The 19247-nt window shown below is 38.0% G+C and overlaps 1 protein-coding gene across 1 annotated transcript in view; it reads left to right on the top strand.

Moving 5' to 3' along the window:
• The window catches only part of NOL4 (nucleolar protein 4), an 85478-nt gene that overhangs the window by 64910 nt on the left and 1321 nt on the right, over positions 1 to 19247 (top strand). The window contains exons 5-8 of the mRNA XM_031552952.1: positions 4118 to 4267; positions 14408 to 14519; positions 15031 to 15143; positions 18928 to 19169. Coding sequence (XP_031408812.1) covers positions 4118 to 4267; positions 14408 to 14519; positions 15031 to 15143; positions 18928 to 19169 — 617 coding nt within the window. The remainder of the gene's footprint in view (positions 1 to 4117; positions 4268 to 14407; positions 14520 to 15030; positions 15144 to 18927; positions 19170 to 19247) is intronic.

Genomic DNA, 19247 nt, shown 5'->3' with positions numbered 1-19247 from the left:
CACCGTTCAAAGGGATGCTCAGCAGTTTTTGAGAGATGCATAACTATCAGTAAAATCAGTACTGTCCAGAAGTGTATTAGAATATTTTTCGTGTAGATATCAAAACAAAATTGAACAACTTTAATCTCAGATTGCAAATTCAATTTCTAGGGCTGAAAATGAAAAGAAACATCTATTTATTTGTATCCTAAGCACATAGGAAGATCATAGGAATAAACATAAATGAGATCTGCAATGCAAAGAGTAAAATTAAGCAACTCTGCTGTGATAGAGATTGAAACTGTTTCAGCTCCTGTAAGGATGAATTGTGCTATGTAGTTGTTGTCACATTGTTGACCAGAGAGGAATCTGAGGCAACTGATTTGAAGTAAGGACATACTTCTGTGATAGCTGAAACAAATGGGATGACAGTCAATCTAAAAAATTTAAGATTGTAAGTCCAATTTTTGAAAAGAAACATGCAGTGGAACTTCTATCTCTAAGTCAACTCCAAGAGTAGGACTTGAGTTCTTTTCATGATGAAAAAGATGCCTAAAAATACCCCAGTGATTTATAAATATCTTTCTTGCTCTCCTAGGACTATTAGTGCCCTTATAACTTTGAAAATGATCTTTGAGCTTCTCAGTTATTCAGTTATCAAGAAGGGACTCAATTAATAACTGGTCTATCCAAGAGAGGATTTACTCAAACTGTTCCTGACAGATACTTTCCTAACCTGGTCTCAAAATCCTCCTGCGACAGAGATCCCCAAACCTCCCCAGGCAAACTACCACTGTACTTGACTATCCACATCAATAGTGAGCTTTTCCTAATGTGTAATGTAAATCTCCCTTGCTGTGGTTTAAGCCTATTACTTGTCCTGTCCCTTGTGGACATTTCATAGCCTTTCAGACATCTGAATAGCATTATCATGTATTCCCCCATTCGTCTCTTTTTAGACTTAGTTGAGGCTAAAAAATTTCCCCTTAGGCACTGTGAAAATTTTACCCAAAGCCAGCTTATAAAGAAGACTTGCTTTGTTAATGCCTTTATCAAATAGCAATTTCAGGATAAAAGTGTAATGTAATGGCATGTGATAGGAAAGTCTGATACAACTGCGTCCACTTCAGAGACATTATGGTTTAAATTGAGGTCTAGGGTTGTAACATTTGCCCAGATTTTTGCTTGCTGAAATGTCAGTGCTGGGATATCTAAAGTCTTAGTAAACAGCTATCTCATTCTCATTCAGGTTACTTATCTGGTGTATTGCAGTTAGAGCTTACGTCTCTGCAGAGCACTACCAGATGTACTTAACAGCCTACTCATGGCAATTCAGCACCTTTTTTTAACACTGCAGCCTTTCTGAAACAAGGTCTGTCTTATCACCTTATGCAGCACTATGCAGAATGAATCCTGACCAATTCATTGCCCGGCTCCAACCAGTTTCATTTACGATGAAATACAAGTATAATTGCTAAGTGATAGTGTTGTCTCTCCTGAAGAAGTTTCCACTCCGTGTACACCATTTTTTTTTCTATCACTTCTGACTGACAAGATTTTCAAAGTTTGTATTCATTTTCTGGCATTTCAGTTAAAGGGCATGACAAAGAGTTTGTGCAGATTTTACTTCCTTGTACTTTTAAAAGTTGCAGTGATGCTTACTGCGATAATCAGCTGAATGAAACATAACCTGAAGAACACACTCATATCATACTTACCTCTCTTTGGGTCTCAGACTAGTGAAGGAGGGGCAGGGGGACTGCCAAAAAAGAACACTGTACACTTATGGCCACCAACAACAGCAGAAAGAATTTCCATCTTGAGGTTCTTCTTTGAATACATTCCTAATATTTGTACGTGTCAGCTTTGCTGATGTGGCATCTCAGGTTTTAAATTAATATTGTTGTAATGGATTTTTCTTTAATTAAAAAAGAGAGCTCCCCCACAGGAAGTTTCCTAAAACAAAACTCATTAGTAATAAGCAGATAAAATCTTTATCAGTTAATCAACGCTATAAACTTCTGACAGTTCTGAGAGCGGCATGAGATAACACTGTCGTCATAATAAGAGCATTTGAAATCATTAAGAATCCCACTGAGCCATTTGGGTGGTGTGAAAATAATGACAGAGGATGGGCCCCCTGCAGAACTCGCATGTGAATTCCCCTTAAGATTAAAGCAGCAAAAATCTTGATTTTGTCTTGGCCCCATCTTTAAAACATTTTTTTTTTTAATAATACACAGCAATGAAGAGAATACAAAGAAAATTCTTAATGCTGCTGATACCAGAACCTGGCATGATGCCACAAAATTTTTGAGCAGGTGGTTAGTGAAATTTTAGGGACTTTTCAGGGATGGGAGCATCTCTACTGTCTCTGAGCTCTTCTTTCCAGCTGATCTCTCTGAGGATTTAATCTTTGGTGGAGACTGTAAATTCCTCACCTTTCCTCCATCCTCAACACAATCACATCTGCCACTCTTCTTCTTTTCAGGACTATGGAAATCCTCTTAACATGCGAGGGAGTTCTGCTCCATTCCAGCTTTTTTGAGACAGGGAGCACAGACTGCTAAATGGATGGTAGCAAGTATCTAGCTTTGGGCAGGGGACTTCTTTGAATAAGGGTGGGAAGAGCAGGGGCATGATGGAAGAGGACAGCACAAGCTTGCATGGCTAGTAGAGTATTAACACCACCTAATCTGATACCATCAGGCACTTGTAGAAAGCTATGCTGTAGAGATACTGATATTTTCTCTATCACTGATAGTGATGTGTCAGTGCCCCGTTGCCACCCTGGGGATCCTTTGAAGCCATTGGGATTATTTGGGTTATTTCTATGAACTTTGTGAAAAATAAAAGTATGTGGGCTGGAATAAAATGGTAAGGAAAAAAATAGTAGTTGTCCACATCCAGCAAACTTACTGGAATGGATTACTGGGAAGTTATTGGAGTGGAGGCAGCAACTTGGAATTGTATGCAATTGTTGTATTTTCATTTCTCGTCTTTTGTCTGTATTTGGTCACAAAAGCAGCAATTTCATTTGCTTTGCTACAAAGGGTGAATGTAAATCAGGGTTGGTTTTTTTTTTTTTTGGTGGCATGACTTACAGCAGCAGTAAAGACATTATCAAATGTGTTAAGTTTTGAAGGTTAAGTGACATTGTTGCCTTCTGAGATCTAACTTTAAAGATTGTGATGGATTGCACGAGAATGGGCCATTCACATTTTATTCCTCACATACTTACCTTGTATTACAAAACATAGCCTGCTTTATAGCTGCCTGCCCTGCAAAAACAAGAGTGCCAGCTCCTGCCTCTTCATTAGAACTGAATCCATAGACAGCTGTAGAAAAAAACTGAACCTCTTATGGATGGTCCTATTTAAAAGCATAAATTGAACGGCAGTGATTAATTTCAGAGCCACTGGGGCTTCTCTCTGTTTAGAAGTCTTCAGCTTAGAAACTGTGTGATAGTGTCTTCGCTTTTCCGTCCCTCATTCCAATCTGACGTCTGAGTAAAAAAAAAAACAAAAAAGAAAAAACAAAAAAAATCCCTTTCTTTTCATCATATTGTGGTATGTCTTCCTGTAGTGTATTTTCAAGCAGATTTTCTGGCAGTAAATTGTTTGTAACAACTTCCTTGTATTCATAATTACAGTCAGCTCTGTCACCTGCAAATTAGAACCCTTTATTAAATACCTTTATGAGATGCTAGGTACAGATTTACTGGGAGGGGAATGAGAGAATAAAAAAGCTCTTGGATTCTTATTAACAGCCACATAATGCATTTCTGTACCACGTGGTGGGAATCGCTTCTGCGGTTGAATGTTGTTCGTGCATTTGGAGAAACAAGCATGGGTACTTTTTCTTTAATTTTTAAAATACTGGAGTGAAAGATCACTGTCGAGAGTCCTGGCCTGGCAAAATGAGCTGATTGCAGAGAATGGTGTCATATCATCTGATCCTTCTGATAATATAGCTTTTTTACATTAGTCTTCCTGTCATACACTGAGTGGGTGACCTTCAGTTCCCAATGGCAGGGTCTTTAACTTGCTGTCACAAGAGGAAAATCTGTCTCGTAATGATCACCATTTACCTATTTATCCTCTCCTTACTTTTTTTCTTCTCTCTTTTTACTTTCCAGGATGGAGTAGGTGTAGATGAGAAGCTGTCTTTACGGCGGGTAGCCGTAGTAGAAGATTTCTTTGACATTATCTATTCCATGCATGTTGAAACTGGGCCTAATGGAGAACAAATCAGAAAACATGCTGGACAGAAGAGAACATATAAAGCAGTAAGTACAAAAAAAAACAACAAACAACCAGCTAAAAGTAAATATCAGTCTCTAAACACATGAATTATTTGGATTTAGTCATTTGACATGCAATTTGTGTTTTGTTTTTTTTTTCCCCCACTTACATTAGTATTGCAAACTTCAACCTTAAATTTATTTCAGAGGTTCTTCAGAAATGCATGCCAAAATACAGTTTGAACATGAGGAAGGCCAGACTTCCTACTCATTGGAGCATGGACCAGATCCGTTGACTTCAGTAGTGATGCTCATACTGGTAGAAGAACAGAATTTATTATTTCTATAATGGCTTGACATTTTCTCTGATAACTATATTAACAAGTTGTTATTAAATGAAAGAAGTCTGAAAGAAGTCTCAATACCTTTTAAGTCAACTTTGTTAAATGGGGTGTTGTATTTCCACATATGAAGTTTCCTTGTAATTTATTGCTGCTGACTAAATATTCTTAATGGATTAATGGTTTGAAAACTCGTATATTTTTGGAAGTTTTCAAGCCACAGCTGCTCCCACCCTGGCTGAGACACATGTCCTTCACAGATGGTCCCAGTGAGATGGGGGTGTCAGGAGGGTGGCTGAGGGACTGAGGTGACTCCCTGAATTGAATTTGAATTGTCACCCTGTATACAGTACTCTTAACCTTAAAAGTGATCTGCAGTTATGCTAATCAGTAGTGAGCCAACAGTGTGTCCAGGTGGCCGAGAAAGTCAGTGGCATCCTGCTTGTATCACGAATGGTGTGGTGAGCAGGACTAGCGAGGAAATCCTGCCCCTGTACTCAGCACTGGTGAGGCCCCACCTTGAGTACTGAATTCAGTTTTGGTCACCTCACTACAGAAAGGACACTGAGGTGCTGGAGCAGGTCCAAGGAAGGGCAACAAGGCTTGTGAAGGACTTGGAGAATATGCCCTATGAGGAGTGACTGAAGGAACTGGAGCTTTTTAGTCTGGGGAAGAGGAGGCTGAGGGGAGACCTTATTGCTCTCTTCAAACACCTGAAAAGTGATTGCAGTGAGAGTAGGATTGATCTCATTGGTAACAGGTGACGGGATGAGGGGAAATGGCCTCAAGTTGCCCAAGGGGAGGTTTAGTTTGGATATTGGGAAAAACTAATTTACGGAATGGGTGGTTAAGCTCTGGAATAGACTCCTCAGGGAGGTGGTTGAGTAACCATCCTTGAATGTGTTTAAAAACCATTTGGATGTGGTGCTCAGGGACATGATTTAGCAGAGGGTTGTTAGAGTTAAAGCAGTATGGTAAGGTTGTGGTTGGACTTAAGGATCTTTAAGATGTTTTCCAACATGAGGAATTCTATGATTCTAATGATTCTAACGCTTTTTTAGTGAAAGGCCAGCAAATGTGTGGGCACTCTAGTTTTCTGACATCTCAAAGTTTAGTTGTAAGAAATAGCTGTTTTTCCATTACTATTTTTTCAGGTATATAACAATCTTTACTATGTCTCTCTGAATCCCTTCACATATATTTTATTTATTGGCCATTTCAGACAGTTTGTTGTGGGATAAGCTCTGGGCAAGGTTTCTCATAATTTGTTCCCAGCTGTATTGACCTCAACGTAGATGTATGAAGGAAGACACCAGTCATCTGGGTGTGCTTTGTATGGCTTGGAGTGATATTTCAGGATTAACAAACACAAACTGTCTAAATTAATTTTCATCTATCACCTCAGCCATTTTGATACTTGGTCTTGTGTTTTAGAAAGCATTAGAAAAGTAATATCTTCATTGACCTTTGTCTCTCTGTTTTGTTTTACTTTGGTAAGCTGTTCAAATGTATAGGCCACAAAGTTTGTAGAATAAGATACAGGTATAAGGAAAAAGAAAGAAAAAAAAACCTCCAGAACAAACTAATGTCAATTCTTGCAGTCTGTCCCAAGATAAGAATTAGGCTAAATAAATAGGCCTCAAACTCTTCCAGACTAACTGGGGGAACACGTGCTGCTTTACTGGCCCTGTTAATGAAAATATTCTCAGTAAAAATGATACGCAGTAGTGTCAGTCTTTCCAGAAAGCCACACAGTATCTCCTTCTGTGATGCAGCAGAAGGAAAGAGGTAATGTCTTCAGTAATAATCTTGTAAAAACAATACCCTAAGAGCTTTATAAATCAAACAGAAGTACTTTGGCAGATCTTAATTTTATTAAGTGAATTGGAAACATGATTAATTTAGTCTTGCTTCTTTATTCACAAGTCAAAAGTGAATCATCCTTGACTTCTGTGAATGTATATATTATGCATAAGCATTCAGCAAATAGTTTGAGTGAACAATTTTTACAGGGATGGTTCTTCACCTGCTACAATTGCAGCTGATACAGCTGAAGGAAGGGTTGCCATCCAGAAGGACCTTGAAAGATGGGCCCTTGTGAACCTAATGACGTTCAACAAAGCAAAGTGCAAGGTTTTGCACTGAGGTTGAGGTAATCCCTGATATGTATACAAATTGGAAAAATAAATCCTGGAGAGTAGCCTGTCTGAGAAGGAGTTAGGGATCCTGGTTCATGAAAAACTTAAAATGAGCCAGAAGTGTGTACTTGCAGCCTGGAAAGGTCAATGGTATCAGGGGTTTCATCGGAAGAGGGGTGGCCAGCAGGGCAAGGGAAGTGAAAGTAGCCCTCTATTCTGCCCTTATGAGGCCCCATCTGCATCCATGTGTGGGGCCAATACAGGAAAGATGAGAAGCTGCTGGAGAGGGTCCAGAGAAGTGCCACGAAGATGGTCAGAGGCTGGAGCATCTCTCCTATGAAGTAGGCTGAGGGAGCTGGACTTGTTCAGCCTGGAGAAGTGAAGAATGTGAGAAGACCTCATTGCAGCTGTCCAATATTTAAAGGGAGTTTACAAACATGAAGGAAATAAACTTTTTACATGGGTAAATAGTGTTAGGACAAAGGAGAATGGATTTAAACTAAAGGAAGGGAGATTTAGGTTAGATGTAAGGGGCGAATTTTTTACTGAGTAGTAAGGTGCTAGAACATGTTGCCCAGGGAGACTGTGGATGCCCTTTCTCTCAAGGTTTTTAAGGCCAAGCTGGATGGGGCCCTGGGCAACCTGATCTAATACTTAATCTGTCAGCTGGCAACCCTGCCTGTGGCAGGTGGGGTTGGGACTCTTTGGAGTCCCTTCCAACCCAAGCCATTCTATGATTCTATGGTTCTATGAATTGCTATTTGTTATTCACAATTCCTGGCATGTGATGATCACATTGCTTTTGCTCTCTTATTGGACAGCTAGAATGTCTCAACAGAAAAAATGATAGGAAGAAAGCCACATTTTTGGTAAAAATTGATAAACTTCTGTAATACATATATCTTTCATACCCAAATATTTCTAAAAAAGATACATGGCTTTATACAGCTTTAAGGACTGCAATATAGTTTGCTTATATATGCATGAGTCACTATTTTCAGTTGAGAAACTGCTTTATTCAGGACTTTGAATAGTATTCAAGCATGGTTAGAAAGGTAATTAAATTGTCATAAGTAATTTAATTAACCACTGTTTTCATTTATATGGAGTAACAAATTTGGAATTGGTAGAGCTTTTTTTCATTTTTGATAGTGTCCCCCCCCAGTTGCTGGAGTACTCAAAGATATTGGTATTTCTCTCTAAAAATATGCTCAGAACAGCTTACAGACTCAATTACCAATTCTGTAATCTTAAATGAGTTGTTAATGTCAACTGTGTCAATGGTGTTTTTGCAACTGATTTCTGTGGAACTTTCTATGGAGGTGCTGCACAGGGAGGTACATAGGATATGGTGCTTGGTAATTTAAAAAAACCAGCATATTGGAAGGGAACTTTTATATTTTCATGGTACAGCAATGTACCAAACTCAAACTTCAAGTTTTCTTGGCACAGTTCCTACAGATTAGTTAAGAAAGCATCTGTGCTTCAATATTCAGGATTAGAATAAGTTCCCATTTTATTCTTCTCTGTGCACTAATGTGTGAGAAGGGAACTGTACAAATTCTATGTCGATGATTTGGTAGAGTAACCTTGAAAATACATATAAAAGAGTGAACTTCCCATTTAACTAGCAGGTTTCATGCTCATGCTTAACTTGTATAAAATGTAAGATTGATAGGCTATGTTCTTTGCCAGCATAGCTGTAGGTAGACTTATACTAGTAAAAAAAGGCTTGACTTAGACATGTTAAATGAAACCAAGAGTTGTCATGCCTTTAAATTATATCCAGTGTTGCAGTATTGAAATTCATCAGGGTAAAGGACTACTTAATACAACATTTGTAATTTTGATTAGTTCTACAGTTCCCAAGGAAGTTTACAAACAGGAGGGCCTTGAGGGAGATAATTCCCGCACAAGGCAGGATATGGGACACAAGGTCAGGCCAAGCCGTTGGCTCAGCAAGAGAACAGTTGGCTGGGAATGGGAAAGGAGTGTGTTCCTTGGTGCCAAGGACAGCAGTTGTACCCAAACAAGTGCCTGCCCTTGCCGATTTCCTCCAGATTCTCTAGGAAACCAAGCTCCACAGACGGAGGAGTGATGTGTGGCCTAGAAGAGTTACCTGAGCAGCCAGGAGGAAGGGCAGAGGATCCTCAGAGGGGTGGCTCTGCTTGCACTTTTGCATAAGCTCAGCATCCTAGAGGAACTGCTTTGCTTTGAAACAGTTCATTTCTGTCCATGTCCTAAAGGTCTGTTTGGATGTGTGCAGACATCAGGCCCTGAGATATGAACTGCTGTACCGAACTGGAGATAGGGACACACAGGACAGAAATGTTCAGAAGAATTGGTACAGCTTAATGTGAAAGACATGCAACAAATGCATGACTAGCTTCTCTGTGTCTCTGTGCCTTTGTTGAGATACATATCTTGATTTAAATCAGCTGTATATGAAATTTAAATTTAAGTGTTGAGGAGTATATAGAAGGTGGGAGCAAATGGGAAAAGTTATTGCTTTAGGAACAGTACATTGCAAAAGTCACAAAAAACTTTTTGTAATTTGGTGCAAACTGGGAGAAAAAAAAGTTACCTTATTAAATTTTTCAAGAAATTGATATGGCTCTGATGAGTCTGAGGAAGAAAATCTCTGCCTCTTCTCAGGTCCAGCCCTGCCTGTTAGGCCAAATTTAGTGGTCAAGCCCTGATTTTAAGAATAGATTTTATTTTCTTTAGTTATTCTTTATCTATATCTATATCTATATATGTATTTATGACGTTTTAACAATAAATTATGAAGAGTAAATGCCTCACGTTTGTGTATTACATCTGGAGAGTTTTTTGTAATTAAGTGTCTACTTGAGAACTGATTGCATAGGTCTCGGAGCCACCTTAAACTCTTGAAATTCCATGTACTTGTATATTTTTACATGTGAATAATCATCTAATGTCTGCCTCTTGAGCCTACATTGCCACAGTGCAACGCCTTGAAAGCAATGAACCTGAGTTGTAAGCAAAGGTTTCCAGAGAAATGGGTTGGTTAATAAAATTCCCAGCCCATGAATGAAGAAAGAGCAGCAGAATGATGAGCTGGAAGAGAAGTAGGCTTGTAAAACTTGTGGGACATATTGATGTGTCAAGGGAAAGTAGCTAGAGGCAAGACTCATCAGAAACATAGTACATAAATATATAACATCTGAGGAAAAATAGGAGTCTATTAGGTATGGGGAATATCTGGAGTCCTGTTCTTCATCCAGTTCTTGCATTAATGGTTGTTGTCAAACTAAGAAAAATATTCTTCAAATTGTAAAACACAGAGAGACTTTTTCCCACTCTTGAACAAAGAATGTGTTTGCAAATCTCCTCTAAGCACCACACTGAATGTGTTTTCTCTGGGAAGAATTTTTTGACAGGTCACATTATGAATAACATCATTTCCTTCCAGTACAACTTCCTTGATCAAGTAGAATTAAGAAAGTTTGCAGCCTAGCTGGTCTCCACCCAGGGCAAAACTGTGCTTGGGAAAGAAGAAGAATATGAGATTTATGCAGGGTCTTAACACACTAACATACTTGTATCTGCACCAGTCCTTTGCGCAAGGTGAAACATCGAACCCTGTGCACTTTTATCCTTCTGTCTTGTTTCTGCTTTCTTTTTTTTCTTTTTTTTTTTCTAGAGGGCAAGTTTTGAGTGCCCTGGCAGAGAACCAGCTAGCAGATGCTCTGCATTCCCTCTCTCTCAGAAAGATAGTCCTGTTATGTAGGGAGGAAGTGGAGTTGTGAAGGTAAAGTTGTGTATGAGAGAGAAAAACATTTTCCCCAATATATCAGGGTAGAAAGATCTTGATAAAACTCTTGGCAATAATATATATGCTTTCCTACGTCAGCCTTCTATCCTGACCTCTTGCTGAAGTGAGGAAAGGACTTTCCTTGTCTGGCTTGCACTCCTGTCATCAAGAAACCAATTTCTGCCACCTGGTTTGATGGCTGTTGGCCCAGGACAGATTGTCATTTTCTTCTCTCTACATGTCTCTCTTTCCTCTTTCAATTTTTCTTTGGATCATCTTCCCTTTCCTCATCATCCTTAATTAAAAACATATACATGCACAACAAAAATTCTCTCATTTCTGACACATCATGCCTTCCAGACTACACATACATTCTCTGTGTTAATTCTTTAGGGGTCAATAGGTTCACTTGCAATATTTCACTCTCTCTCCTCACACTTGTCTTTCCTACTCTGCCATATGTGTCCTAAAATCTGCCTTCAATTTAGTGCTTGTTAATTTTCCAAATAAAAATGGAGCTCTGAAAGCTGTATCTTCACAACACCATGCACTTAAATTATCTGAACACTGGGGAACATGAAGTTCACTTTGCCTATTTTCTCTGCCTGCAGTGATGCAATGGGAAGGTGATCTTGTTCTCAGGGATAGTTAGGGCATACTTCACTTAGCTCCGGTATGAATCAGATTACATGCTCAGTTACTGGATTAATTCCCTCTTATAATTCTGCATGGGATCCAATAGATAGCATGTAGACCAATTCCAGATTTAGAAGACTTCTGTTGTTGGATCATATTTTGAAAGGCTTGGGTGTACTCTGGAATATTTTATCAATATGGTCAATCAGGTGAATTCTGGGATGTTTTAGAAGTATGATATATCAACGGTATTTGTTCTCTGATTGATAGAGGTGTACGCATGACCAGTTTCCTGTAAATCATACAAAAAAATATGCACCATAAGTGTGTGGATGTAAATCATGTAATATCTCCCAATTCAATTCACTTTTCTGACCTTATTTTTCTTAAAATTTTAACTTTTTTTTTTTTTTTAAATGGAATTGCAGTACAACACTGTTCTTTGATTGCAGGGCATCACTAAATGAGATGGTCTGGCTGTAGTTTTTGTTAGCTAATGGCCTTGAGAAGAACATTGCCACTGAAGGCAGTGAGAATTTACTGCATCAGTGAGGACTGAGTCACTATTTCTTTCAGATAGAATAGAGGATAGAAAAACATTTTTTCCTGATGAAGTCAGACCACTAAGGAATTTCTAAATAATTAATTACAAATTCTCATTGGCCTACAGGTTTTATTCTGAAATACATGCAAGCCAAATCCATGACATACACAAGCCCAAACTTAAGCACAGGCATTAGGCTTTGACTGAGGAGTAAAATACAGGATTTTCTGCTCAACTTTGTGCTGATTTGGTTAGAGAGCTTTTAGTATGCTAGTGGTTCTAAGCCAGCTGGTTCAGAGCATGGTCAGAGCTAGCAAGCCATTATCTTCATCTTATGAAGTAGAGATGCTCTTCTTCAATGAGAAAAGCAAAAGGGAGTCTGCATTGCTGAGATGTGAGTGTTATTTTTTTAAAAATCTTTCTGGCACTGAAAATTGAAAAGAGATCTTTGTATATATTCAAGCAGCAAGAATAAGGAAAGTTGTGAGTCTCTTGTGTTACGCAAATTTAAACAAGCTTAAATCTTGGCCTGTAAATGATTAATTCAAATTACAAAGTAAACAGGGGAGGAAGTTGGTGAAAACTGATGTTATTTATGGAAGGGCATCCTTAAAACTGTGTTGCAGTGGGAAGTTGGAGACACAAGCATCTGCCATGTGGATAAATTTAGTTATAAAACCTGGTTCTCTTATAGTCAGTGGAGCATACCTATTGAATCTGGGACTTTGCTCACTTGCTTTCGATGGAGAATTTTTGTCTTGTTTGAGCAGAACTGGAATTTTGACAGAGATGTTTGATTGGAATAAATGGAGCATTCCTATCAAATGCAGGTAACTAATGAATCCGTGGGTAAGCTCCATTAATTTCGATACAGTGCTAAATGTGTTAAATGTTATGAGAGAGGTTGTTGCATACATGCACTTACCAATTTTCTTAATGATAAGTTCTAGCTGATTTTAAGTTCTATCATTTTATATTCCATAGGGACTGTGAATGAGCAATATTTCTGAATTTAGGAAGGTAAATGAACATTTGTTCAGTGGTATAAAAAACAGGAAAATTATCTGAAATAACTTTTTTGGTAGGACTTCCCATTTAAAAAGAGTTTCAGTTACTGACTTCATTTCCAGATAAATTGTTTCAGCCCAGAGAAAATCAGTACCAATTCTCAACACAGAACAAATTTTGCTTGTATAATAATCCCCTTTTCTGCCCCCCCAAATAAGATTCATGTTATATAGAAAACCCGGCAGCAACAAACATCTCGAACAACAATAGCATGAACAGGATGGTATAATTCACAGTCTTATTTTGCAATGCATGATTTCCCATATATTTATAGACAAAGCTGATATCACAAGAAGAAGCACTAATATAAAATTCCCTTATTTACTAAATTAATCAGTGGTAGAGTCTTTTAGTTCATGGAGTTTTAGGAAGCGTAACTTTCAACATAGACAAACAGCCAAGAAGGTATGTCTGTAAGATAAAACAGGCCATTTGCCCTCATCTTAGCATCCTTTTGAGAAATGCCATTGAATGAATTGCACAACATTTCATATTTAATTCTATTTACATACATTTAAAAGAAGTATTTTGTCCTTTCCATCTGCATACTTTTCTATATTCCATCTCCACCTTTCTGAACTTCCTGTGTAGACTTTGATCAACATAGCCTCTTGATAGGAAATTGAATCCTGCTGCAGGTTTTACAGTAAAGGTACGTAAGTGCAAATCAGATAACTTTTCTTAACCTGCCACTCAGATGATCAGTATTCTCAGATGCCACTCAGATCAGTATTCTCAGATGCCTTCTTGAGCTGTGGAGGGGCAAACCAGGCACAGTATTCCAGCTGCTACCTTACTAGCACTGAGTGGAGAGTTATATTAATTTTTCTTGATCTGTTGGCCATATGTTTAATGTAGTCAATTTTATTTTATCTGTGATCAGAGTATGCTATTGGCTCATTTTCAACTTGGCACCATCCTCTCCAAGTTCTTTTCAGCAAGGCAAAAATGTCTACAAAGATATATATATCCCTGTTGAGGAAAAATGCAGTCTTTAAAAACAGAAATAATAATAATACATATCTAAAATGTTGAGTATGTGGTTAGAAAAAGTGATTATAGTGAAAGAAGGAAACAACCAGAATCTGTTGTTGCAAGGTGAAGCAGAATCTCTAAATTTGTGTGAATCCTATAACTGGCAATAATTCATTTGCCCTGAAATACAAAATTAGAAGCTTTTTTTTTTCAATTTTTTATCTGCACAAAAAATTGAAATACAAAGTTAGAAATGCAAAGAGAGTGTCATCATCACTCATACACAGGCTTCTATACCTGTCTACGTATTGTCAATCAATATTAATAGAGCACGCAAGATAAGCATTTTTTTTATTAGTTATAAGAAAAAGGTTGAGTTTTTGATTTTTTTTTTTTTTAAATAGTCCTCCTTGGGATGCCATTTATGCATGAATCTTTTTGCTGAAAAGAAATTGTAAAAAAACTCATAAACAGAAAATGAGGTTCTAGTGATATAAGTGAAATTTTGTCATTAGCCATTAGGTGATAAGTAAGCAGATTGGATAGATATTTCTTGAAATCCTACATAGTATGCAGAACATGCTTTCATTGTGCTTCCTGGCAGTATATGAAAATATGCCTTATTTGGAAACATAATGATCAGTTCTGTTAAATCATGTTCAATCAGCTTATATAATAACACCTATATTTTGTTATTCATTTCAGATTTCAGAGACCTATGCCTTCCTACCGAGAGAAGCGGTGACACGATTTCTAATGAGTTGCTCAGAGTGCCAGAAAAGAATGCATTTAAACCCAGATGGAGCAGATCATAAAGGTAGTTTTAGTGTCAAACAGTGAGATGTAAAGTAATTTTATTTCTAATACCATTTATATTTTCCTAGCATAAGTAAAGGTTCATAAAAATTTGGTAGACTGGAACAGTTCAATAAGTCAGATCATCTCATTTACTTAAGCTGGAAGGTAGTAAATCTGCTTTTGCTTAAGGATGGAGTGTAATACCTACCATATGCACCATATCATATAATACCTGATAGAAAAAATGATTTTATTTGGAGGAAATCGTTTATTTTGCTATGGAAATGTTTATATGAAGGCTTAAACATAAGGAATAGATAGCTGTAGTCATTTAGGATAGAAGAACTCATCACTTTTCAGGTTTTGAATTTGATTTTCATTTTTCTTTAGGAGATTTCCATCTGCACAGCCTACAAGCAATTGAAAATGCCAAAGTTAGAACTGAATGACATAACTGTCTGACTTTGCAAAGTAGGCTGAAGTAGCCTCCACGACTAACATATAATGCATAATAAATATTTTTATTACAGATAATGGGAAACCACCAACACTGGTGACCAGTATGATTGATTACAATATGCCAATTACTATGGCCTATATGAAACACATGAAGCTGCAGCTACTAAATTCACAGCAAGATGAGGTACAGACTGAAATCTTTTAAGTTTGTTTTTCTTTTCTCTTGTATTCTTTGATGCTTGTCTTTGCGGTAGCCAAGAAACAGAACTGAAAGTTGATGTTGATGTCATCTTTATAATTTCATTGCTACAGTAGTGACGGAAATCAAACCAAGGCTGTGTGCAAGTAATCAGTTTGAGAGAAAATGTCATGACTTAATGCCCTTCCATGGTAATATGTTGTACTGCTTCAAAGAACCTGAAGGTGCCCTTTCACTGACTAGAAAGGATGAGGGGAGCTGCTGAGTATAGCCTTAGTGTTATGTTCAGCAGTGACTTTCATTGTCTACTTCTTGAAAGCAATATCGTTTACAGTTGAAATGAATGCCGTGATGCTCTCCAGGTTAGCAGCCAGATACAATACATTTTGGTGGGAAGCCCTAGCCACATCAGTTCCAATCTTGAATGCAAAAAGCTTGCCTTATTGATAAGTAAGAGTAGGGTTTTCTCATGAAACTTCAAATAAAATAGAAGGGAAAAGAAAAACAGTAGGCTGAGAATTAAGTTTCTTCAGGGAGAACTTAAGTCAAATTGCAGTTATTTTATTTCAAAAATAATTTCTGTGATTTATTCTGATTTTTCTCAAATCTTAAGAAGTACTTCATCAATTGGAGGTCAGTACCAAGTTATTTGTAATAAACTCATTTTGCTACAAATGTGTTCATTTACCATTTGAGCTGCCAAATATGTAGAAGCCCAGCAACGTGCCAGCCAAAAAGCAATCCTACATGCTGTGTCCTTCTGCCTGACTACAAGATTGTTTTTAGTAAAGAAAATAATCAAAAACAACCTTAGCAGCTGGATTACATCAGAGACTCTGACTGACTCTTGACTTCTGTGGAGTCAGCTAGGTTTTGTTTCATAATAGGTAGATATTGGCTACTGGTGAAGATGTATGAATATTCAATGTTCCGTAGACTGGGAATCTTTGTTTCACTTTTGCCTGTTTTATTTATTTATTTATTTTTTTAAATTTTATTGGGAAGGGTAGAGATCCCTTACTGAATTTTTCACTCACAAATATAGTCTGGTCTTCTTTCCCTCCTATGGAGTCTCCCTTCTGTGTGCTGCCCCTTTACAGGAATCTGACAGCAGGATTCCAAGCAGCAGGAGGTAAGAGGCTTTATCCCTGTAGTAGCCTTAGGGGTTAAAGGACTCTTTGGTTTCCCCACTTCCCCTCTTTGACAGTTACTCATCCCGCAGTAGGGTCAGGCACTCATGATGGATCAGGGCCATCTGCCACAGTGCCTCTATAGCCCAAATGTTTTGGTATAGTCCTTCTGGCCTGGTGATTGATATTTAAACTGTTTTTTCATCTAGATGAACCAGTGACAAAGATACAGGGGCAGCAGGAAGCAGCATTGCTTGGTATCTCCCTGCCTGGCTCAGTTTTGTAGCTCTGATCTCACTGTGTGTGAAATATCTGCGGTACTGTTTTAATGAAGAGAGAAGTCGTTTTTAATACATTTTAGTCATGTTATATTTTCTTAGGCACAAAGGAAGTCTCCCCAAGATAATCATTTATGCCCTTTTTCAAAGCAGTTTTGCTAAGAATTTGTTTTTTGCTCCGGACTGTATATTTGTTACATTGAGAAAGAAGTGGTAGTGAAAATATTACGTGCAAAGCAGAAAGATTTCATGCACTTGAAATTGTGCTTGGGTTTGTAGGAAGGCTCTGTTTCCAAGGTTTCATCAGTCACATCTCTGTTCTTACCGAGGGGGTGGAATTGAGACTGGAGTGAACTTGGATGCCACAACAAGCCAGCACAGCAATTGAAAGTCTCCAAATTCTCTCACTCTCAATTCATCATTTTTCATCTGAGGCCATCAACAAAAGGGAAACAGGCTTAATCTAAAAGGAGAATTCATCTACATGTGGGAATTTACAGAGGTACTGCAACTGGTACAAAGAGGCCAGTGGCTACCAGTTCTGCTCCCCATGCCTGCCTGTACAAAAGTTCTACACAGTTCATAGAGTGAGGTGGAGATATTCTACACACTGCCACAAGCAAACAAGCTGCCTGTGTGTGGTGTTGTTTTATAGCTATGCAAGTATCAGTTGCCTGACTGGCAGCCCATATATATAGCCCAACCTCAGAATTAGAAAATGAAAGCCACTGCTTGCTGACTTCTGCAGGGACAAATGAGAAATACCACTGTGCTTCAACAGAGTCACAGTGTTCCAGAAGGTCTGGAGAAATTTGTGTCCTGATCTCGTTCTTTGAGAAAGCAGCACACATTTCTGCTAAATCCCAGCACCAGATCATAGTGTATCTTGACCCCGACTGTCTGGAGCATGAGCTTGGTGGCTACCAGCTTTGCACAGCTCTCATGTTCCTGATATTTACTGTGCTGTAGCTGAGGTGTTTCCTTCCCTATCCAGACAAGGTAAAAAAAGTGTCCCTCTCTTAATCTTGGATGGCATTTGGCAGTGCCATCCTCTTTCAACAAGAGCTGAAACTGCAGGAAACTTTGGTTCCAAAAATGAGAGAAATGCCCTCACAAGCTGGAAATGACACTAAGATCCACAAGATGAACTGATTTAAGGGCCAAGTGCTTAGACAGAAGAAAGCAACTATATTAGCATCTGTAGAAACCAGTTCACAGTAAATGCACAATAAAAAAAGTTGTTGTAAAGGTTGCTATTTTTTTAGGTCACTTCTGATAAGCAACCCAAATAAAAATAGTCAGAATTCTGCCAGATAGTTTTGTTTTAATTAAATAACAACAACCAAGCAAATTAAAAAAAACATATAAATTGGAAAAGTTTTTTAATCCTCAGGGGACACTGTATTTTTTCTATATGTTCTTTAAATGGCTTTTATTCACAATAGGAGTAATTATTTCAGAAAAGTCTTTACTGAAAATACATTGCCATAGGTTTCTGAATTGCCACTGCAGCTTGCAGAACAAGACTTATGAGAGCTAAATTTTTACTCCGTAAGTGGATGCAGTGGGACTGAAATGAGTGAAGTTACACAGGTACTATACACAGGTACATGTTAACCCTGTATATAATCATATTCTGGACTAGGTCTGAAACAGTTTTGTAACTGGGGACTTTCTGATTGGGACTTTTTGCACTCTAGTATCATTCCTAGTAGAGATTTTGTAATTGGACTTGATAGATAAATCATATTAAAGATGTGTGAGGTAGAATAAATTTTAAGTGATTCCCATGTGATTGTATTACTTCGGTTTTCCACTGACTTTTGAGTCATTTGAGCATGATAAACAGACTTCAAAATTTTCACAGATGCTTCTTTAAACATAATAGCGGTGTAGGGGCGAAGTCGTATTGAGGGAACTTGGTTGTGGATTCTTCTTAGATCATTTGGAAATGTTTTACTGTAAGTGAAAATCACAGGGTTACCTGCCTTGCCTGGGAAAAGTAGGGAATTCAGGTACAGAGTATGGAGAACACTCCTCAACCACGCTTGAGTAACAAGGACTTTGTGTGGGGTCTCCAGTTACAACCCTATTTTACAAAATGCTATGGAAACAGTTACGAGTGTGGTAATGGAGAGTCGTCATAGTTAATCAAATTGCATTTGTCAGACTGACATATCACATAAGTGCTGCATGTTCTTTGCTCTTCTTTATGTGCTCTGCTTGTTTGCTTATGTACACAAGCATTAGCATGAATATATTCCGTGCCAGGGACAAATGAAATGGAGTAAGTGAGCCTCACATACAATTTGAACAGCATCCAGCATTTTCTGACATGTCTCTGAAACTTTCAAATTGTAGGATGAAAGCTCTATAGAAAGTGATGAATTTGATATGAGTGACTCTACGAGGATGTCAGCTGTGAACTCTGACCTCAGCTCAAATCTTGAAGAAAGAATGCAAAGTCCCCAGAATCTCCAGGGCCAGCAGGATGGTAAGGCTCTCCTTTCATACAGAAAATGTGCTATTGTCTTGTCTCCTTCCCATTCTGTGCTTTCATTTAGTACCTGCTGTGTCCTTCACTTCATAGTGTGTTTCATTAGGTAATTTGAACTATATGTTCCCTTTGTCTCAGCATGAAGAGAATTAAGTTGGTTGTTTTTTTCCTTTCCTTTCCTTTT

Source organism: Meleagris gallopavo, chromosome 3 (genome assembly GCF_000146605.3).
Source record: "Meleagris gallopavo isolate NT-WF06-2002-E0010 breed Aviagen turkey brand Nicholas breeding stock chromosome 3, Turkey_5.1, whole genome shotgun sequence".
NCBI lineage: Eukaryota > Metazoa > Chordata > Aves > Galliformes > Phasianidae > Meleagris > Meleagris gallopavo.
This window is presented reverse-complemented; position numbering and strand designations above follow the sequence as displayed.